The 21,822-nt window shown below is 40.9% G+C and overlaps 1 protein-coding gene across 4 annotated transcripts; it reads left to right on the plus strand.

Moving 5' to 3' along the window:
- The first annotated feature begins 73 nt into the window (after positions 1-73).
- Positions 74-20,120, plus strand: LOC109615812. 4 transcript variants are annotated; one of them, XR_003781831.2, is made up of 2 exons: positions 74-393; positions 18,146-20,120. XR_003781831.2 is itself a non-coding variant. In XM_020046688.2 (2 exons), exon 1 carries the CDS (start codon positions 11,471-11,473, stop codon positions 13,001-13,003), a length of 1,533 nt encoding a protein of 510 aa, XP_019902247.2. In that variant the 5' UTR covers positions 10,368-11,470; the 3' UTR covers positions 13,004-13,175; positions 18,146-20,120. The 4 variants fall into 4 exon arrangements, 2 of the variants coding, with proteins under 2 accessions (XP_019902247.2, XP_019902248.2); XR_002196816.2 differs by lacking the exon at positions 74-393 and adding an exon at positions 9,774-10,348; XM_020046688.2 differs by lacking the exon at positions 74-393 and adding an exon at positions 10,368-13,175.
- The last annotated feature ends 1,702 nt before the right edge of the window (positions 20,121-21,822 follow it).

Consider the following 21,822-nt stretch of genomic DNA (forward strand, 5'->3'; position numbering starts at 1 on the left):
GTTCATTTCAAATACTTACATCACTGACAACAGTAGTCTGGCCAGGATATTGTCATTTAAAAGTGAGAGTTGCAGCCCTCAACTGATGTTGATGTTGTCATGTTGTGTTTTGGCCTGATGCGCCACCCTCCACCTATCTACCAATCACAAAGTCAGTAGTGTTTCAGGATCCGGGTTGCCAGCTCTGCTCTAACCTACCCTAACTCTAGTCGGATAAATAATTTCTAACATTACGAAATCTAAAAGACCTCGTTATAATTCCGAAATACGTCGTGACAAAGTCCGAAATAAAACAAGAATTTGTATAGGAAATGCCTTTGAAAGATGGAGACGGCTGAAAACGGAGAAGAATTTGAAGACCAACGCCAACGTTGCTAATTTTCTCCTGGACAGGTAAGATTCATCTATGTTTCACTAACTTGTACTTGATGTCAATGGACATTTCATATATTCATGACATTCGAACAAAGTTATGCATGTTCGTGCAAAGTAATGTTACGTTAGCTCATATGGACGTATGCTAACATTAGCAATGCATTATCAGAGCCCGTTTCTCTGTCCTTATGCTGAGACGCTGAGGAAAACAACATTAGCATTTGAAACGTAATTGAGACAGAAGCCTAACTCAAAATAAACATTCTCTACCTTTTGGGCTATGAACTATGTTAGTGTTGGTTTGGAAGCACTAGGCGCAATTCCAAGGTAAAATAACTTTCTAATGTCCATAACACTAATGAAAAGCACAGTGTAGCCTATGACGTTAAAAAAAGTTGGCCCACTTGGAACGTTTTGTAGCCTACTTGTTTTTCATACAAGTTCTACAGCCAAAAATAGTAGAATGTCATGTAATCTTTCACATCACATATTTTAGCATTATGGACGTGTGCTGCAGGGTAAGTAAAAAAATACAGCTGGCCGCTTTCACTTATAGCGTCAGCTAAATGAATAGCTGTATTTTTGATATCGGTTACACATAGTTACATAGGCTTGTGCTTGTACTTACGTTAATGACAGATACCTTACGTTACAAGTTAGACTAACAGCTACTGTTCTAACAATGTACTGTCACATACGAGCATACATCTTTACGATTATATTTGACTAATGACAATTAGTACATTTTTGCAACACATAATTACTTCACAAAATATCTCTTTTTGTTAATTAAGCATAAACATAATTAACAGAAAAAAAACTTACTGTGTACGACTCGTCGTCACTTGCCATTGGAAGCTCGTAGAAGCAGCCTACGTTTCTGCCCAATCCTGCAGCTTGTCTGGCAACCTCGAGTCAGGGGGGAGGGGGAGGGGATACACCGCTCTACAGTATTTTTAAAGTAATTGCAGTACCAGTTTTGGCCACAATCCTACATACGGTTCCTTTAAATGATTATACCCTAATTGATGTAGCTGGTTAGTAATATCGGGTTTTTGCATAACATTGCATGAATGTCTGTCTGACACAATTTATTATTATACACTGCTAAAAATATTCAAGGAAAACAATCATCACAGTATAACACCAAGGAAATTAGACTTCATGGGATATCAATCTCTCCGGTTAGGAAGCATAAGCGATTGTGAATTAATGTCACCTGTTTTAGTGCAAATGAAAGGGAAAACAAGTCCACTGGAGAGGCAACAGCAAGACAACCCCCAAAAAGGGAATGGTTTTGCAGGTGGTGGCCACAGACAATTGCTCTCTCTATATCCTTCCTGACTGATTCATCTCTAGTTTTTTGTCCTACTGGTAGTGTGAGGAGGTACCTGCAGCCCGTTCAGTTTGCACAGGTAGTTCAACTCCTCCAGGACAGTACATCCATACATGCTGTCAGAAGAAGGTTTATGGCATGGCTCGTTAGGCAAAGAAAAGTTGTTGCTATCAAACACTGTCTGCTTAATCAACTGAGTCAGTGTCCTGGTGAAGAGAGATCAAATAGGCCGATAGATGGAAGGTTTGCGAAGTGATTTCATGCTCCCTTGTAAATGTATTTTTAGTATTGTTTAAATACAAAAATACAATAGTTTATTTTTTGGTGTGGCTGCTGTATTTTGTAGTTCATTTTGATACACTTACAATAAAGGTATTTAGTATCTTAAAAATATGTTGAGGTATTTGCCCATCTCTGAGAACAACTTTGGCTGAATTATTATCCTTTATTACAATTTAGAAAACATTACTCGAATAAGAAATGGGAGATATAACCGATTTTGCCAAATATATCTTTACAGTAATACACTGGAAACAAACCGAACACTGCAGAGAGTGCCTTCCCACGCAATCAAACTGCTTGAACAACGGAGCAAAGAGCAGACCTCTCAACAAGCAAGCCGCCGCTATCAGAATCGAGAGAGTGCACGTTTACTCGATAGGAGATTTTGCGCACAAACACCGGCAATCCACATCGTAATCCGGGCAACATTTTAGAAACATTTAATGATACTGAGTTTTAAAAAAATTACAGAAACAGTGAATGCCTCCAGAACCCACACCGTCTGACAAATCATTCAGTTTCCACTTGATGTGCGCCAACTATAAAAGAACAAAGCCTACTTCATGGTCATAGTTGGACCACACGGAGTAGTTGGTGGCAGTGGTGTCGCTAGGCCTGGGCGTCCGGGGCTATAGCCACGGATCTCAAATTGACCAATTTTTTATTTTATTCATCTATAATTCCGATCGCGCATTATGACAATGTAGACGTGTAGGCCGCTAGCGTGTACATAAAACCCTGTACTTTCAATGATGAATGCACTGACAGGGACCCCTATCAACCAATCACGGTGGGAATAGTAAAGCTTGTTCATGGAACACGACATCATCCTTTGCAACTGGGTCAATCCCGCCCTTTCTCTCCCCTAGAAAAAGTCTTAGCAGCTTTGTGAATAGGTTTTAAGAGGAAACTCATAGCTAGAAACTTTTACTGCTGTTTGGCACTCCTAGTGGTAAGATTAAATGTTTTGTGTCACCAGGTCTACTACAAAAAAGGATGATTAGCTGATCGCTGTGGTATATGAGACCGTATACCACAAGGATGACCTCACATCAATTTTTACTAATTACATTGGTTTATTTATAAAAACAATAAGGCTTCTATGGATTTGTGACCTATACACTTGCAGGTTTCCCTTACAAAAAGGATTTCTAACCTTATAGGGGGACTGTGTCAAACCATTGGGTCTCAGAGTTATAATGTGGCATATAGGAGGCAGGGCACAGACACAGAGGGAACAGAGGACTTTTAACAGACACAGAGGGAACCAGGGGACTTTTAACAGACACAGGGATCAGGGGACTTTTAACAGACACAAAGGGAACCGGGGACTTTTAACAGACACAGAGGGAACAGGGGACTTTTAACAGACACAGAGGGAACAGGGGACTTTTAACAGACACAGAGGGAACAGGGGACTTTTAACAGACACAAAGGGAACCGGGGACTTTTAACAGACACAAAGGGAACCGGGGACTTTTAACAGACACAGAGGGAACAGGGGACTTCTAACAGACACAGGGGAACAGGGGACTTTTAACAGACACAAAGGGAACCGGGGACTTTTAACAGACACAAAGGGAACCCGGGGACTTTTAACAGACACAGAGGGAACTGTGATGGCAATTTCTAAAATCTAAACGATTCACGAAAATGGTTGGTAAGACAGAGGAAAACTCAGTTGCACAATAAACAGTTTATTCTTGCAAGGAGAGAATACACAGGTTACAAAGTAACAGTGAATAATCTCTAAATTAGCACAAGGACAATCGTTAGTATTTAAAGGGGAAAAAGGGGTGTGGTAAGATGCTGCCCATCTCTCTTGTGTCAACACAACACATTCCCTTTGTTCTATCACATATCCTAGGCTTCACACAAGGGACAGGCTGTCCTCCTCCACATGGGTAACCTTCTCAACCCTTGAGGAGGACTTAAAGCATCTGGACAAACTACAGATAGGCAGATTTACGATTAACCCTATAATCTGCTGATAGCAGTAAAGGATGCCCCCTTAGACAAATACCAGATCCCCCTCTCCCACATTCCTCTACTTATCTAAACATGGGGACCCAGTCCTTTAATCAGTAAGAATACATCAGTTTAAGAAATTTCCCTGACAGAACAGAGGACTTTTAAGAGACACAGAGGGAACACAGGACTTTTAACAGACACAAAGGGAACAGGGGACTTTTAACAGACACAGAGGGAACAGGGGACTTTTAACAGACACAGGGAACAGGGGACTTTTAACAGACACAAAGGGAACCGGGGACTTTTAACAGACACAGGGAACAGGGGACTTTTAACAGACACAGAGGAGAGGACTTTTAACAGACACAGAGGGAACAGAGGACTTTTAACAGACACAGGGAACAGGGGACTTTTAACAGACACAGAGGAGAGGACTTTTAACAGACACAGAGGGAACAGGGGACTTTTAACAGACACAGAGGGAACAGGGGACTTTTAACAGACACAGAGGGAACAGAGGACTTTTAACGAAAAGAAGTAAGATGTAATAAAACTAAAACAAGAAAAACAATCCAAAAAGGATCAGGAACACAGGTGAGAGCAAAATCAAGGAACAGGTGTTGGTGCTCTATATGGGAAATGGGCCATTGGATCAGCCTGGTGTACCAGGACATGGAAAGAGTCTCTGAGACTTACCCTGTCTGACCACCTAAACCTAGTGATGGCTATACGAGGCTTCATTACCGTTCTTCTAGCAGCAGGACATTATGCTATTAGCGTCAACTGAGAATGTATTTTTCAAATTAAAAGCCATCATTGAAATAAATAAGGCAATATAGTTAGCAATCTTGTCTGTACATTTTATGTTTAGTGTCTATTCCAATATTGTTTGTCTGTTCTTTTTTACAGACTAGATTGTTAAGTATATTGCCTCATAAACTTCAATGATGTTTTTTAATGTGATAAAGAAAGTCTGAGTGCTGCCAACATAATACCCTTCTGCTAATATAACGCTAATGAAGCCTTCGTTTGGCCATCACTACCTACACCAGCTCTGCTCAACTGGGCGCACATTCACCAATGCAAACACTCATCCTCATTGATACGTTGCACACCCAGTTTAAACATTTACCCACTTTGTCTAATATGGCAGTGAATAATATCAGGGTGTGATTGCACTGCACTGTTGGATGTGCTGGGTGGCCACGTCCAGGCAATACGAAACACTGCACTGTTGGATGAGCTGGGTGGCCACGTCCAGGCAATAAGAAACACTGCACTGTTGGATGAGCTGGGTGGCCACGTCCAGGCAATAAGAAACACTGCACTGTTGGATGAGCTGGGTGGCCACGTCCAGGCAATAAGAAACACTGCACTGTTGGATGAGCTGGGTGGCCATGTCCAGGCAATGAGAAACACTGTACTGTTGGGGAATTCATTTATTTTGGTGGCAAAGGTTCTGATACGGATAGGGAGTTCTAAAAACCCTTACAAGACACCACTGTAAAATGAAGGGATGTATTGTAGGAAATCATAACATGAAAAATGACTGTGAAAGATAGGCAGATCTGTGGAGGGTTGCAGTTGAGATCAATTGGCTGCACTACTGACACAATGGGTGAACAATGGATGGCTGGAGTTGTGTTGGGGTTTTCTCCAGTTGGGTTGGGACAGGATGGGTGGGAAAGGGGAATGGCAGTGAACAGAGCAAAGGTAGGGAGAGAAGGGGAAGGGCTTGTGGAAGGCTGGTTTTCATAGGGGGGGGGGAGAAAGCAAGTGAAAATGTATTAAAGGGGGAGAAGAAATAGTGGAGGAAATGTAGTATGAGGTTCTGTAATTGCAATGGTTATGCTAATCTTCTGCAATCAATCTTTTGCACTCTCTCATATTTAAGGAGCAACTCCACTTGTGTCCCGAGGCGTTTGAGCAGCTATGGGGAGAAAACACTACAAGATTAAATTGCAGTTCATGCTCCCAGGACTACCCCAGCATTTTGCCTAGATTTGCCAGATTGAGTTATTTTAGATTTTCTTCCCAGATGTATCACAGTACATAGACAGAGAGCCTATCGTTGTGTGCCAGTCTTTTCTCCTTTTTCACAGTCTAGGACATGTGAGGGAGTTTTCTGTAAACTGCATATATAATCCCACGTTTTATGAATACATCAATATGCATGCATAATCACTCGCTTTATGTAATATTTTAATGTGCAATCCAGACACACAGACAATGACTTCCTGAATGACTCCACCCACACACACACTGGGACATTGGCCCTCATTTATCAAAAGTGCATACACCAAATTTCCAGCGTACACCTGGCGTACACCCAAAACCGTACGGTGACTTTGAGATTTATCAATATGGACGTTGGCGTACGGCACTCTCAAATCCTACGCCAGCTCAGGAGGTGGTGTATGCACGTTTTGAGTTAGTGCGGAAATGCGCATGTTGAGTTATATGTTCTCATCATTTATGTCATATTATGTTGTTTAATTATGATACTGACTGTTGTATACCCAAAATTGTGCAAGAGTTAATTGTGCGCATGTGTGAAGAGACGGGACTTTTATTTTGACCTGTCTCAAGTAAAAAATGTGTAGCCGTATACTCAGCCCCTGCTGCAGTTCCCTCGTGCACTGATGTTATGCCAGTGCAAAATAAAACAGTATTAATAGTTATATTTGGAGTGATCTTTGGTGGATGGATGACAACAAAATATTGCACATGGACATGGCGGAGAGAAATGAAACCTTAACAGCGCAGAAAAGAAAATCCTAACGCACTGACAAACTAAAAGATGTGATATATTATGACCTACTGTAAAAACAACAACAACATAATTACAAACTTCAGTGTTTATTTTTGTGCAACATGGACTTCAAGGTTTCATTTGTGTGACTTTACCAAAGCATTTGACTTATATGTATTCCTTCAGATGCGAGTCTGTGCGCTTTACATGACGTTTCAGGGTTAGGCCCGGCAGTTGCGCATGGACTGGGTTCAGTAATAAAAGGCTTTGAATTACCAAAATATAATTCAGACTGACAAAATAATAAAAATGACATTCTTCTTCTTTTAGACAATAATAGAAATAATAATAATAACGACATTCTTCTTCTAAATAACAATAAACGTAATTGATAAATATCATGAAATAATAAGACGAATATTACAAATTGTCATGCAGTTATTAATGTGAATGAATGGTACTCCACATCACATCATCATCTTTTATTCCGCTTTTTAAACTGCCAAATGAAACAATTTTATTTATTTCTACCTCCCTGGTGATCGTCTCAATCTCCACGTCAGAGAAGTTTCTCTTTTTTGCCGTCTTCCGTGTGTCCATGGCGTAAAATGAGGGCGTGGGGGAAGCGGAGACTTGAATATATAGGGGCGTGTTATTCTAATGACGATCGTTTTCATCCGCGGCATTTATCAAGGGAAGGTATTGCGTACACCTGGATTTTAAAGGTACGCACAGTTTCATAAATCAGGCGATGAGAGGAGTGTAAGCAAAATCTTACGCCAACATATACGCCCGTTTCTACGCAAGCACAGCGCACAGACTCGCATCTGAAGGAAGTCAAATGCTTTGGTAAAGTCACACAAATGAAACCTTGAAGTCCATGTTGCACAAAAATGAACACTGAAGTTTGTAATTATGTTGTTGTTGTTTTTACAGTAGGTCATAATATATCACATCTTTTAGTTTGTCAGTGCGTTAGGATTTTCTTTTCTGCGCTGTTAAGGTTTCATTTCTCTCCGCCATGTACATGTGCAATATTTTGTTGTCATCCATCCACCAAAGATCACTCCAAATATAACTATTAATACTGTTTTATTTTCAGTTTACATCTCTGCACTGGCATAACATCAGTGCACGAGGGAACTGCAGCAGGGGCTGAGTATACGGCTACACATTTTTTACTTGAGACAGGTCAAAATGAAAGTCCCGTCTCTTCACACATGCGCACAATTAACTCTTGCACAATTTTGGGTATACAACAGTCAGTATCATAATTAAACAACATAATATAACATACATGATGAGAACATATAACTCAATATGCGCATTTCCGCACTAACTCAAAACGTGCGTACACCACCTCCTGAGCTGGCGTAGGATTTGAGAGTGCCGTACGCCAACGTCCATATTGATAAATCTCAAAGTCACCGTGGTTTTGGGTGTACGCCAGGTGTACGCTGGAAATTTGGTGTACGCACTTTTGATAAATGAGGGCCGATGTGTGCATCCTGTCCTTAGAGCCATTGGCCCTCACTCCTCTCGGAATAAAAGATGATGATGTGATGTGGAGTACCATTCATTCACATTAATAATTGCATGACAATTTGTAATATTCGTCTTATTATTTTATGATATTTATTATTAATGACGTTTATGGTTATTTAGAAGAAGAATGTCGTTATTATTATTATTATTTCTATTATTATTATTTAAAAGAAGAAGAATGTCATTTTTATTATTTTGTCAGTCTGAATTATATTTAGGTAATTAAAAGCCTTTTATTACTGAACCCAGTCCTTGCGCAACTGCCGGGCCTAACCCTGAAACGTCATGTAAAGCGCACAGGCTCGCACCTGAAGGAATACATATAAATCAAATGCTTTGGTAAAGTCACACAAATGAAACATTGAAGTCCATGTTGCACAAAAATAAACACTGAAGTTTGTAATTATGTTGTTTTTTATTTACAGTGGGTCATAATACATCATATCTTTTAGTTTGTCAGTGCGTTAGGATTTTTTTTTTCTGCGCATTTCCGCACTAACTCAAAACGTGCGTACACCACCTCCTGAGCTGGCGTAGGATTTGAGAGTGCCGTACGCCAACGTCCATATTGATAAATCTCAAAGTCACCGTGGTTTTGGGTGTACGCTGGAAATTTGGTGTACGTACTTTTGATAAATGAGGGCCATTATGAGTGGGCTCCTCAATAGAGCATCATCCTGTGTCCAGACATTTATGACCCTGAAATTTATGGCCTTTTTGAGTTCATTGGAAAAGTGACCCAAATATGAACCATGAGGTTGTCATGAGTTAGTAGTTTTAATTAAGGACACTCAGGAAGAGACAGAGAACAAAGAGGAGAACCCCGCCCCAGGGGACTCCCAAAAAAGGATGGCGTGATGTGTAAAAGTTTGGATAAAAAGCCATGGTCCCGGACTTAGACTTTGGGTGTATCTGCAGAAGGACCTGGCTTTAATGTCTGTCATTGTTTTATGATTTTCATTAAAGTCTATTGGATTCACAAGTTCCTGAGCTGAAGTGCTTTTGTTTTAGTTGTTGTGGACTTGATTTTCCACAACAGACACAGGTGTCAAACCAATTCCACACAGAGCCTGGTGTATGCTGATTTTAGTTTTTTTCTTTAGATTGGTTCCAAGTTCAGACTTAAACAGCCAGGTTAGGGTAGAACCTACCCCAATTAGTGACCCAATTAGTCAAGTACAAGGTAGGAGGGAAAACGATGGTTATTTTTTAAGAAACTTAAGACGGTTGGAAAACAGGATAATTAAGAAATATATTATTACCATAACCTGATGCAAAGTGGGGAGAACAATTATTTATTTATCTCATAATTATTTGAAATTCAACACTACCGTTGTTTGCTCCTTGGGGTTTAAGGCCGGGTGTCTCTGTAAAAGTACTTAGTGACAACTGCTGTTGTGAAAATGGCTTTTTAGATACATTTGATTGAAATTTGATTGATTTGCATAGCCAACTGAGTGTGAACTGATAAAACATTTGACCAGGTCACTTGAGCCTAAGAGCTTGTATTATTCTAACAAACTGTCTTCCACATTTGATTGATTAACAAGAGGGAGGCTGATGAACAACATTGGACACAGCTTGGATTTCTGTGTGTGTGTATGCGTGAAGAACTGTCTCTTTTCTGTACTCTAGCGCTTTCCCATACGATAATATCTGTACAATGAGTGTAAGGTATTTTAAACTTATAAGCACAGATTTAGGACTTAGCCTGTCCTTGATTCCCCTAGAAGATCCACTGTTTTTCTTGATTTATTTAAGAGCTCAGAAAAACAAAAAAGAATTGACGTCAGACAATATGGTGTTAAGGGATCTGTACTTAAGGGATCTGAACTGTAGGAAAGAGATCCAGGTCTGAAACGGACGGGCAGTTGCTCCACGGACCGCCTCGGCTTTGTTGCTTTGTAATAAAGTTTATTTCATACTCAACTCAAGACCGCCAGTGTAAATAAATATTTTGAGAATGAGTTTCTACCACATCTTGGCGAAGAGGATGTGATTGGCTAAAAGAGACAAAATAAGGCGAAAATCTGCACTTGAGGGCACTTTTGAGGAGCAAATTACACAACGTGGCCACGAAAATAGAGGTAAGCGAAGTTCTTACTTATTCTTTTTTGTGTTCTTCGTTCCGTAGCTGGGCACCAAGTGATCGGTCTCTCCAAATTAAGAATCTGGGAAATATAGAACTATATTTTAGAAAATGCATGCAGAGTAGCTTACTAATAGGAAAAACCTTGAGGGTTGCATTTGTAGTAAAATTTGAAAGAAATGGCTTCTTCCGGCGAGTCACTTAGTCCTTTTCGGATTATCCATTCTGTTGAGCAAGTTGATATGTGTGTGCGCGCTATCCCATCCAGGTTGTCTCTCAATTTCGTTTAAACGAGCTGACAGGGCTCCGGAGCCCTCTGATCATTTGAATGATTAGTTTGGCTAGACGCATGATTCGGGTGGGCGCTCTTTTGGCTGTTTGCTCATTGGGAGATTTGAAAAAAGCATAGGGAAACTTAGTCTAGTTGACAATTTAATCTGTTCGATCGGATTATTTTTGTTCTTTCATGGGATTGACTTGTGCTGTTTCATTCGAACTGTCTCGTTGAGTTGCTCGTGTGATTCATTTGTGTCGGTCGTTCGATTCGGCTGATTCACTCGTTCAATTAATTCAAGGCTGTTCATTCATTCTATTCGCCTGTACGGACGAATTCAAGTGTGCATTCTGTTGGCTGTTTGTTCAGTTTGATAATCGGTTCCGCTGTTTGATTATTGGTAATAGATAGAGCGGTATCTCTAGGTTTTTTCCGATTTGTGTTGAGGAAGTGGATCGATAGAGGGCTGAATTGGTAGGCAAAAGGAAGGACCCACAGAATACCGCTCTATTTGTAATGCGATCTATTGTGATGAAGGTCTGAATGGTATATGCACAAGGAAAGACCAGTTATTATTACCTTATCGTGCTGGGGAAGTGAATTGATAAGATTAATTAAGCAGGCAATTTACAGATACCGCTCTATTTGTACAATAGACTATAGAGAATATCCTTAGAAAAGTGAAAGAGAAATATTAAAAAACTCAGATAAACCCCAACTATAGAAAAAGGCCCAGAAAGTCAAGGGAAAGAACAGACAAAAAAAACAAGAAAAGGATTGGAACTGTTAAAATAGGAGAATGGTCATTGAAGAGCTCAAGGAAAGCTAGAGAGGTGCTGAAGGAGGATGAGAAAGGGAGGGCTAGTAGAACCCCCACCCGAAACCAGTGGGCTGTACCCTATGGGGAAAGGAATCGTGAAGGAGGAAGAAGTAGAATTAGCAGAAGAAGGGAAGGAATTGTCTGTCTCCCGAAAAAGGAGGGGCAGAAAGGAATTTGGCAAGGATGGATTATTATGGAGGACTAGGGAAGGCTATGGAGAAAATTGTGAAAATGAAGAATCACAGGAGGAGGATTTGATGGATGACGTGGAAGAGGCGGATGAGCTGATGGACAGGAGGCTAGCTATAGAGTTAGAAAGAAAACACAGAAGACAGAGAGCCCAGACGGAACAGGATTATACGGAACAATACCAAGAAAATGAAGGGGCAACAGCTAGCCTAAGGGAAATGCACTATGACAGAGGAGGAGAGGGATGGCTACAGAACAAAAGAAAGCTGAATGGACCTGAAATATTCCATACACAGCTCCCAATTTTAGTAAAGGGCACACAGGGGCACTATGTCCCATGGGGATCGCAGGACCTGGAAGGACTGGTTACCCGCCTACCAGATATTCATGAGGGGGCGGGCAAATGGATAAGATCATTTGAGGAGGAGACTATGGGGAGACTGTTGGCTGTGGGGGACCTGAAGGCACTGCTGGCAGGGGTGGTGGGAGTGGCTACAATGGAGGCTGTGCTGTGTGCCAGCGGCCTCGGAAAGGCAGCAGGGACCACTCTGAGTGATGGGCTGGACTTTGACACATACCGCCAGAGGTTTTGGCAAGCCCTAAGTGTAGAATATCCAGCAAGGTTTGACCCCAAGTCACTGAAAAGGGAATCTTTGGAAGAAAATGAAAATCCAGCTGCTTATATAAACAGGCAGCTGAAACGCTGGAAGCTAGAGACCAAGAGGAACCCAGGGGGGGATCAGGTGATGACGATTATGTTCCGAACCTCTGTGATAAAAGCCATGCCCCAGCCAGTGAGAAATAGGCTGGAGGATGAATTGGGATTGACTTCAAAAACACACCAAGAATTCTGTGACTATGTAATCCATGCAGTGGAGAGATACAGAAAGGATGAACAGAGACTCACAGAACAGGAGAGAGAGATTCAGAGAAAATTGACACGGCTACAATTTGTAGAGCTGACAAACAAAGGAAAGATAAAAGAACAAGCCTCAGTGACTACTCCCGTGCCAGATGTGGGGACGATGGCTGCAGCTTCCTCCTGTGGGCCACAACCACCCCCTGTGTCACAGGCCCAAGTGCAACCCACACTTGGGCCTGTGGTAAATTTTTACACACAGCCCCAGCAGTGGGAAAAGAATCAACAAAAACTAAATCAGAAAAAAGGGCCCAGAACTCAACAGGTGGCTCCTAGGTTTTGTTGGGGATGTAACCAACCAGGGCATCATAAACGTGACTGCCCCACAAACCCATGGCAACAACGAGGAAATAAAAATCAGGCCGTTTGGCAGCAGGGTAATTGGCAACCACCCCAGAACCAATCGAAGGGCCCTGTGAATCCATGGGGAGGGCCCAATCAAAGACACTAGGGGTGCCCAGAGGGTCCTACAGGGGAGGGTCAGTTTGTAATGCTAAACACACAGGCTGATCAAGAACCTATGCTGCAGGTTCCAACTGAAAAAAAGAGGCGTACCAATGATGATAAACACTGGAGCTACTTACACACGTGAGTCCAAATGATGCCTCTACTCCCCAGGTCAGGTAAATATGCTAAGGATATGTAGAATTCTCAGGACAGGCACAGCTTATTCCAATGACTGCTCCAGTTCGTTTAACAACCCTCCCAATATTAGTATCAGAACACACTTTTGTAAATGTACTAGGGAGAGATGCTCTATGCAAATTGGTGTTCCCCTGATGGCGTGATATTAGAAGAAATGGGTGAAGCCGCAAATTATCGTGAGTGAGGTATTAGTGAACATATGTTGAATAGGGAACATTGAACAAGAAGTATTGAGGTTTTTCATAAAACCATGTTATTTCACATTAACCTGATGAAGCGTAGACAGAACAATTACATACAGTTGTGCTCAAAAGTTTGCATCCCCTCTGAGAATGGGCAATATATGTACCATTTGTAAAGAAAACATGAGTGAGCAGGCAAAACACACGTCTTTTATTTCTTATGGGATTCACATTCAACTGTAGGTCGTATCAGAATGACACAACCATAAAACAAAACATGGCAACAAAGAGAAAAATCAATTGACCCCTGTTCAAAAGTCTGTTTACCCTTAGTTCTTAATACTGTGTGTTGCCCCCTTTAGCATCAATGACAGCATGCAGTCTTCTGTAATAGTTGTCTTTGAGGCCACAAATTCTTGCAGGTGGTATAACTTCCCATTCATCTTGGCAAAATGCCTCTAGATCATGCAAAGTCTTTGGTCGTCTTGCATGAACCGCACGTTTGTGATCTCCCCAGAATGGCTTGATGATATTAATGTCAGGAGACTGAAGGCCATTCCAGAACCTTCACGTTTTTCTATTGTAACCACTGGAGGGTCAACTTGGCCTTGTACTTAGTCATTGTCGTGCTGGAAAGTCCAAGTGTCCAATGTGTAGGTTTCGTGCAGAAGAATGCAAATTGTCTGCCAGTATTTTCTATTAACATGCTGCATTCATCTTGCCATAATTTTTCACAAGATTCTTCATGACTTTAGAGCTCACCCCCCCCCCAAAAATATCAGTGAGCCACCACCATGAGGGGCTCACAGTGGGGATGGTATTCTGTTCGCTATAGGCCTTGTTGACCCCTCTCCAAACAAAGTGCTTATGGTTGTAACCATAAAGTACTATTTTGGTCTCATCACTCCAAATTAGTACGCCAGAAGCTGTGAGGTGGGTTAAGATGTTGCCGGGCATATTGTAACCAGGCTTTTTTGTAGCATTGGCACAGTAAAAGTTTCTTTCAGGCAATTCGACCATGCAGCACATTTTTGTTCAAGTATCTTCGTATTGTGCTCCTTGAAACAACCATACCATCTTTTCCCAGAGCAGCCTGTATGTCTCCTGAGGTTCCCTATAGGTTTTTCTTTGTATCCCAGACAATTCTTCTGGCATTTTGGCTGAAATCTTTCTTGGACTACCTGACCATGACTTTGTATCAAGAGATCCCTGAATTTTCCACTTCTTAATAAGTGATTGAACAGTACTGACTGGCATTTGCAAGGCTTTGGATATCTTTTTATATCCTTTTCCATTTTTATAAAGTTCAATTTCCTTGTTACGTAGGTCTTTTGACAGTTATTTTCTGCTCCCCATGGCTCAGTATCTAGCCTGCTCAGTGCATCCACATGACAGCTTACAAACTCATTGACTATTTATACACAGACACGAATTGCAATTGAAAAAGCAACAGGTGTGGGAAATTTAATTGCCATTTTCACCTGTGTGTGTCATCTTGTGTGTCTAACAAGGCCAAACATTAACGGGTATGTAAACAAAACTAACGGGTATGATCAGGGCCATTTGGGTGATTTCAGTAATAATTATGATTTAAAAAGGAGCTAAACATCTATGTGATAATAAATGGCTTCATATGATCACTATCGTTCAATAGTTTTTGCATGATCAGTCATATGTTCAAAATCAATGCCAAAATGTCACAATTTCTGCCAGGGTATGCAAACTTAAGAGCATAACTGTATATAATGTAATCACTTTATCAGTTGGGTGTTAATTGATGAAACATTAACCAGGTTACTTGAGCCTAAGGCCTCATTATTATTTTTCTAATTTGATTCTTGCACATTTGATTGCTGAGACAGAGACTGATGAACAATAAGGTACAGAGTTTGGATTTCTGTGTGTGTCAAGGACAGCGAGGGCATCTTATCTGCACTCTTGCTCCGGCTCCACTACTGTTCCCACGATCAGTACAATTAGTGGTTGTTGTTTTATCTCATATGGAGGACAGAAGGACCTGGGGTTGTCCTTGACTCTCTTGGGAGAATGAGAGAAATCACGCTACCAATATTTCCTAACAGTGTTTTGGGGGGCGGATCCCAGAGGGTTGTGAAACAGTGGTGGAAGGCTGGGGAAGGGTCCGCCCAGAGATTAGCATAATGGGAAGGCCTAACATCATTGTATAACCATACGGTATAAAAGTGTGTGTCTGATGCTTGGAAGTCAGTTGTTCTGCAGACCAGCAAGGCTTTATGACCTTTATAAAGTCTATTGAAGCTCCTGAGTTATTTCAGCTTTTTGGTGGGAAAAAGGGGATACTTTTCCACATCAATACTGGAGGCACCACTGAGTTTGGACAAGAGACACCACATAAGGTCTCTCCAAATTTAACAAACTATGTTTTGATGACAATGGAGTTTTTGTCATCAAGGAAGTGTATTCATGTGAACACAATGTAAATAAGACTTGTCAATTAGACAGAGCGCTGCAACTAGTGAGGACTGTGATACCGCCCCTCATTGGCCGCTTGGTGGGGCTGCTTTTGGACAGGCAAGCCCCGCAATACTGCCTTGAGGCCACAAGGGGCAGAGTTTGATGAGCAACTGTGTAAACCACCCCAGAGAGACAGAGGGCTGCTGGGGGTATGTACAGATGGTTTTAGAGATGGTTGTGGACAGTTCCCTATCGATGGCTACCTGCAAACCAGGGGAGTGACAACTGCTTGCGGACCAGGAAGAGACCGGGTCAGCAGGCTGTATTTGAGTGCATGCCAGTCTGTGTAAATAAAAAGGAAGTGAGAGTGGCTTGTCTGCCAAGAAGTGTGAGTACAGAGAGAATTCTTGTGTGTGTGCCCCATGGATACCGCTCCAAAGAGTTTGGAGGTCTGAACGGGTGGGGTTAAGTATGTTGATCTCTATGGTAATGCTCTTTGTGTATAAGAGGGCTGGACTTACAGTAGTTTGTGACGCCTTATAAGATACCGTCTTCCCACGAAGAATGATGGGAGGACCCTGGATCTGTAAGGTTTAAGGAGTGTAAGAAGACCTGTATGGTAACGTCCTTCTGTGTATCTGGAAGGAGGCGAGGACCAGCAGGCTGTGTGTGCGAGTGTGTGTGGGTAGAGAATTCCTGTATTTTGGGAATGATGTACATGGCATGTAAATAGATTATTATATTGTTAGAAGGTCCTATAGGGTAAACGGTGACATTACAATGACCACCGTTGGGGGAAATAATAACAATACAAAACTACAATGCAGAATATGGTTTAATTGTCCAGATTTAGAAGGGCCTCTCATGAGACAGACACAGAATATTGGTTTTGACTGCGATTGACAAATCTATTTCAGGTAATTCAATGGTGATACTTGCTGAAAAAGAGACATGTAGATCCATGTGAAGAAGGGTAAAATAAGTAAAATAGCCAGATAGACACAGATTTAGTGGTAGATGTGTCATTCTATTGTCAGCAGATATTGTACAGGCTGGGGGCCAGTTAAAGGATAGTGAGAGGAGTCAAATAGAAGAGTCGACTATTGGCTGCCATCCCAGAAAGTAGGGAGTAGCGCTAAGCATTCCAATCCAGAACACAGACACACAGGCAAAGAGGTACAAAAGATGAGACATACCAATTGAGATTCTGGGAAGAAGATTCCCATTGTTAAAAGAAAGCAATATAGAGCAAAATCAGGTTATATTTTGCACTATTAAAAAGGCGATAGGTTTCCCATTCCAATTGGAGCACTCACTGTACATGAAACTGGCCAGTGTTGAATATATTGTCTATGTATTTGTACATCATGTGTTCACATTGCAAACTGCTTGCTTAACAAAACTAACGGCTAACGCCATGCTTGCTTATTTGTGTTATTTGTTCCGTATATCTTGATGATTCGTGATTCAAGATTCACTTTAAAAGTAGAGAATGTGTTACGTTAATGGAACATTTGTAAAACGGTAATTCCCAATTGATGCTAGATGGGTTTTTTTTTGTCGTAGTAGTAAAGATTTTGTTCTCCCCTCAGCGTTGACAGTTTTGTTGTCCACAGGACATGAGTTAGGGTATGAAAAGGGGGGGAAGGACTTAGTTGGATGAAATATATAAGAATGAGGTGGAGTAGGAGTTACATGTCTACGATAAACTGCATTAATTAATAGCCTAATTTAGACAGGCTTGTTTTTCATTATTTTATTTGATCCTAAAGGACTCAGCCTGGGTCAGATAGTTTATCTTAACGTTTTGTTTCCAGATAGAGGTCCCCTAACAGTAAGCACTTACTACCAGTAAGAGGTAGGTGAGTTCGAAAACCATTTTTATCAACAGAGTTTTTGGCCTAGTATGTCATTTGTGGCCTTAGACATTACTATAGGCATTCTCTCAAGTTAGGAGCAGAGATTTTTCAGAAAATTTGGGGTTATTGTTCAAGGGTTAATTACTATTAGAGGGTTGATCAAAACATTAAAGCAGTTACCTCAATTGGAGGTTTTACCATTTGGTTATTTTTAGTCATTTTAAAAGGCACATTCTTGAATCATGATTTTATTTTGTTTTGAAGGAGTTAGCCTATGTAGCACTGATTACATTATTTCTAAACATTTTATATTTGAATACATCTGCAATTCAATGAGAAGGGTGTTTTAGTTTTTGTTACTTTTATCATTGATGTTACATTAAGAAAAGATTGGGGTTTAAAAAGGTTGGTTAACACAAAGCTTTAAATTCAGCTAAACTTTCTGGTCAAGGTTTTAACTTTCTGTGGTGCAAGATTCTATCTTTGTTTCTCACAAAGGAGTCCTGAGTCGTGCAGCACTGATACACCAAGTCCAATGAAGGGGTATCTAACACCTGTGGCCCAGATGATTCCAGGGCCAAACCAAGCCCAGACCTGTGACAGACTGCCTTGGGGTCAGAATAAGAATATGGGACACTGATAGTTCCAGGTACACCACAGCCAAGGAGAGGGTGGAAGAATGGAGAGAGGCACATAGAACAAAGAGGCTCCTACATCCATGACTACACCAGCCAGGAGCCATTTGACTGGACATGGGGACATCAGAGATGAGAAGGGAGTTTACATTCTTTACATCTATTCTGTGTTTGGTTCTCGGCAACGCTTGATTATATTGGTTATTTTTTTTCATTATTATTGTACTAATTGTATTATTTTGTTGTTGGTTTTTTTGCCCATTTTGAGACTTATGAAACAGCGTTTTTAAAATGATATTCTTATAGCAACAAAAAAACACTACTGATTTTGTGTTTTGGAACCTATTGACCAAGAACATTCACATGTGTGGAAACAACTTGGACACTAAGGAACATTTTAATTAGGCACTGGTCATTCATATTGTTGTTTTAAATCTAAATTGATAATTGTTTTAAATGTGTTGTGAATTATTTGGGATACTTTTACACAACTGAAACAGTTGTTTGTTAATTTTTCTGACATTTAAGTAATGATCCCACCATCTCTTTAATACTTATTAAATTAATTAATACATTATTTTAGTATGGCAGTAGCCCAGATGTTAGGGCCCAGGAGAATAGGTAAACTGATGCAGTGTTTTGTCTTCTCCTTTCTCCTATAAGGATAGTATTGCGGACCTCTAACCCAATGCATGGAAACGATTTGGGAACACCAATGTGAAGTGAAACCTCCTGAAACCTTTCCCTTTGGCACCTTCTGAGTCCCAAAACCAGATTCATGGCAAATGAAGGATGTTTCACATGGGAGATGGTGGAAGGCCTGACCTCCTTATGTCTCAAACACATCTGCAATCAACGGTCAGACAGGACAGCACAACTTCAAATTTAACATTGTGCCTTGTGCCCCACAGCAACAGATCTGAGACATGGAGTCGCTCACAAAAAAGGAGATGAGACAGTTTTTCTGTTAAAGTGCGAGGCAGAGGCCTTTAAGTCGAAACGTCAAAGGACAAGAACAGCAAAAGGACAATGTGCCAGGTGAGGGGAGAGGACCAGGGAGGAACTTCACAGTTAAATTTAGACTTTGACATGTATTGGGATAGAGGTTGCGATACATAAGGTCAAAATGGAGCGGGAAGTCAAAAATAAAATGTACTAGCGTACCTCTTATGGTGATTATTACTGTAGTGGCTCGTAGCGAGAGGTGCAATCTCCGATGTATCTGGTATTGTGTAGACGAAGAGCCCAACATTAAGGCAAAGGGGGAATTGTGTTTCTGTGCAGGGAAGGACTGTTCCCCCTTAGGAAGACAGTTTTGATCTACAAGGTGGCTGGTAGCCAACCTACGAGGAGTTGATATGAGGAGACCGGTGATTGAATGAAGTCGTTTTTTTGTTCATATTCTTCATAATGCTATATTCTCATACTCTTTTATTCATTTTCTATGATACTGATTGATGTTTGATTAATTTTAATGTTTGGTAATTGATTGCTTTTGATTATTGGTATGTTTTCTTTTATTTCATATCTATGCAAAATATGCACTTCACTTACTCTGTATGTAATCATTTGAAACAACATACTTGCAAGGCTCTAAAAGATATTTGCACATGCTTACACACACACACTTGATTGGTGATTGAGCTGGAAATTATTTTACTTCCTCTCAGCCAAAATTTTTATTTCACATTAACCTGATGAAGAGTAGACCGAACAAGTATATACCATGTAATCACTTGTATATCAATTGGGTGTTATAATTATGATTTAAAAAGGAGCTAAACATCTATGTGATAATAAATGGCTTCATATGATCACTATCGTTCAATAGTTTTTTGCATGATCAGTCATATTTTCAAAATCAATGTCACAATTTCTGCCAGGGTATGCAAACTTATGAGCATAACTGTATATAATGTAATCACTTTATCAGTCGGGTGTTAATTGATGAAACGTTAACCAGGTTACTTGAGCCTAAGGCCTCATTATTATTTTTCTAATCAGTCTGTCTTTGATTCTTGCACATTTGATTGCTGAGACAGAGACTGATGAACAATAAGGTACAGAGTTTAGATTTCTGTGTGTGTCAAGGACAGCGAGGGCATCTTATCTGCACTCTTGCTCCGGCTCCACTACTGTTCCCATGATCAGTACAATTAGTGGTTGTTGTTTTATCTCATATGGAGGACAGAAGGACCTGGGGTTGTCCTTGACTCTCTTGGGAGAATGAGAGAAATCACGCTACCAATATTTCCTAACAGTGTTTTGGGTGCGGATCCCAGAGGGTTGTGAAACAGTGGTGGAAGGCTGGGGAAGGGTCCGCCCAGAGATTAGCATAATGGGAAGGCCTACTATTGTATAACCATAGGCTACTGTATAAAAGTGTGTGTCTGATGCTTGGAAGATGGTGACTCTGCAGACCAGTTCGGCTTTATGACCTTAATAAAGTCTACTATTAAATTCACAAACTCCTGAGTTATTTCAGCTTTTTGTGGGAAAAGGGGGACATTTTTCCTCATCAGAAGTAGCTAAAACAATGGACAAATGGGGTTGATTCATCAAAGCTGATTCATCAAAGCATCCTCATGCTAACAGCACAATCAGTGTACCGCTGTTCTAAGCAGTATGACCTCTACAGTGATCTTTCATTAGAGCAGTTGTGGTTATTGGATGCACATGGGAAGGAAGCCCCGTCATCTCCAACTATTTAGATGTGGGAAAACAAGGGGCAGCAATGGAAGTGACAGATGGGGAAGGGTTAGATATGGTACCAAGCTGGCACAACGTGTCAGCAGCAGACCCCCATGTTACCTTACTTTTAGATAAAGATTACACAGCAAAAGACCTTGGACCTATGATGAAGCATGCTAAAACCATACATTAGGAGAAAAAAAACCTCATTAAGATTTTGTGTGACACAGTAATGGTTGGAGAACCACAAGAAATAGAAGTCATAACTAGACAACAGGTTCAGTAGGGAGAAATGATAGACCCAGCAGAAAAGCTGAAACAGGAGATAGAGAAGAAAACACCAGACATGGTGTGGTCTGAACATGACACAGATGTAGGACAACTGTGGACAGTGAAGTCAGCTAGCCCTATATGCCTTAAGATAAAGGCAGATGCTAAACATCCTTGGGGAACACAATATCACATGAAGCCTGAGGCAGAGGAAGGTATTAGTAAAACCATAGAAGGATCGATAGAAGCCGGTGTACTGATTGAAACAGCAAGTTGTTGTAATAGACCATTCCTAACATTGTGGAAAGCAGATGAACAACAATGGAGACTGGCCCATGATCTCAGAGCAGTGAGTGAGATCGCGCAGGACTGGCCAGCAGGAGGTTCCAATCCACACACACTGTTGACTAATGTGCCCCCCGAAGCTATATATTTGACAGTGATTTGTTTGTGTGGAGCATTTCAGGGAATGACAGGTTTCAGGTCTGATTGGATAGAGGAGTATGCTGTCAAAACAGCCCCTCTAAGAGAAATCATGAGGAGTGCAGGTCAAAA

Source organism: Esox lucius, chromosome 5 (assembly GCF_011004845.1).
Source record: "Esox lucius isolate fEsoLuc1 chromosome 5, fEsoLuc1.pri, whole genome shotgun sequence".
NCBI lineage: Eukaryota > Metazoa > Chordata > Actinopteri > Esociformes > Esocidae > Esox > Esox lucius.

What these genes read in the sequence shown, in the direction of transcription:
- LOC109615812 (XM_020046688.2), top strand. Translation starts at nt 11,471, where the DNA reads ATGAGAAAGGGAGGGCTAGTAGAACCCCCACCCGAAACCAGTGGGCTG.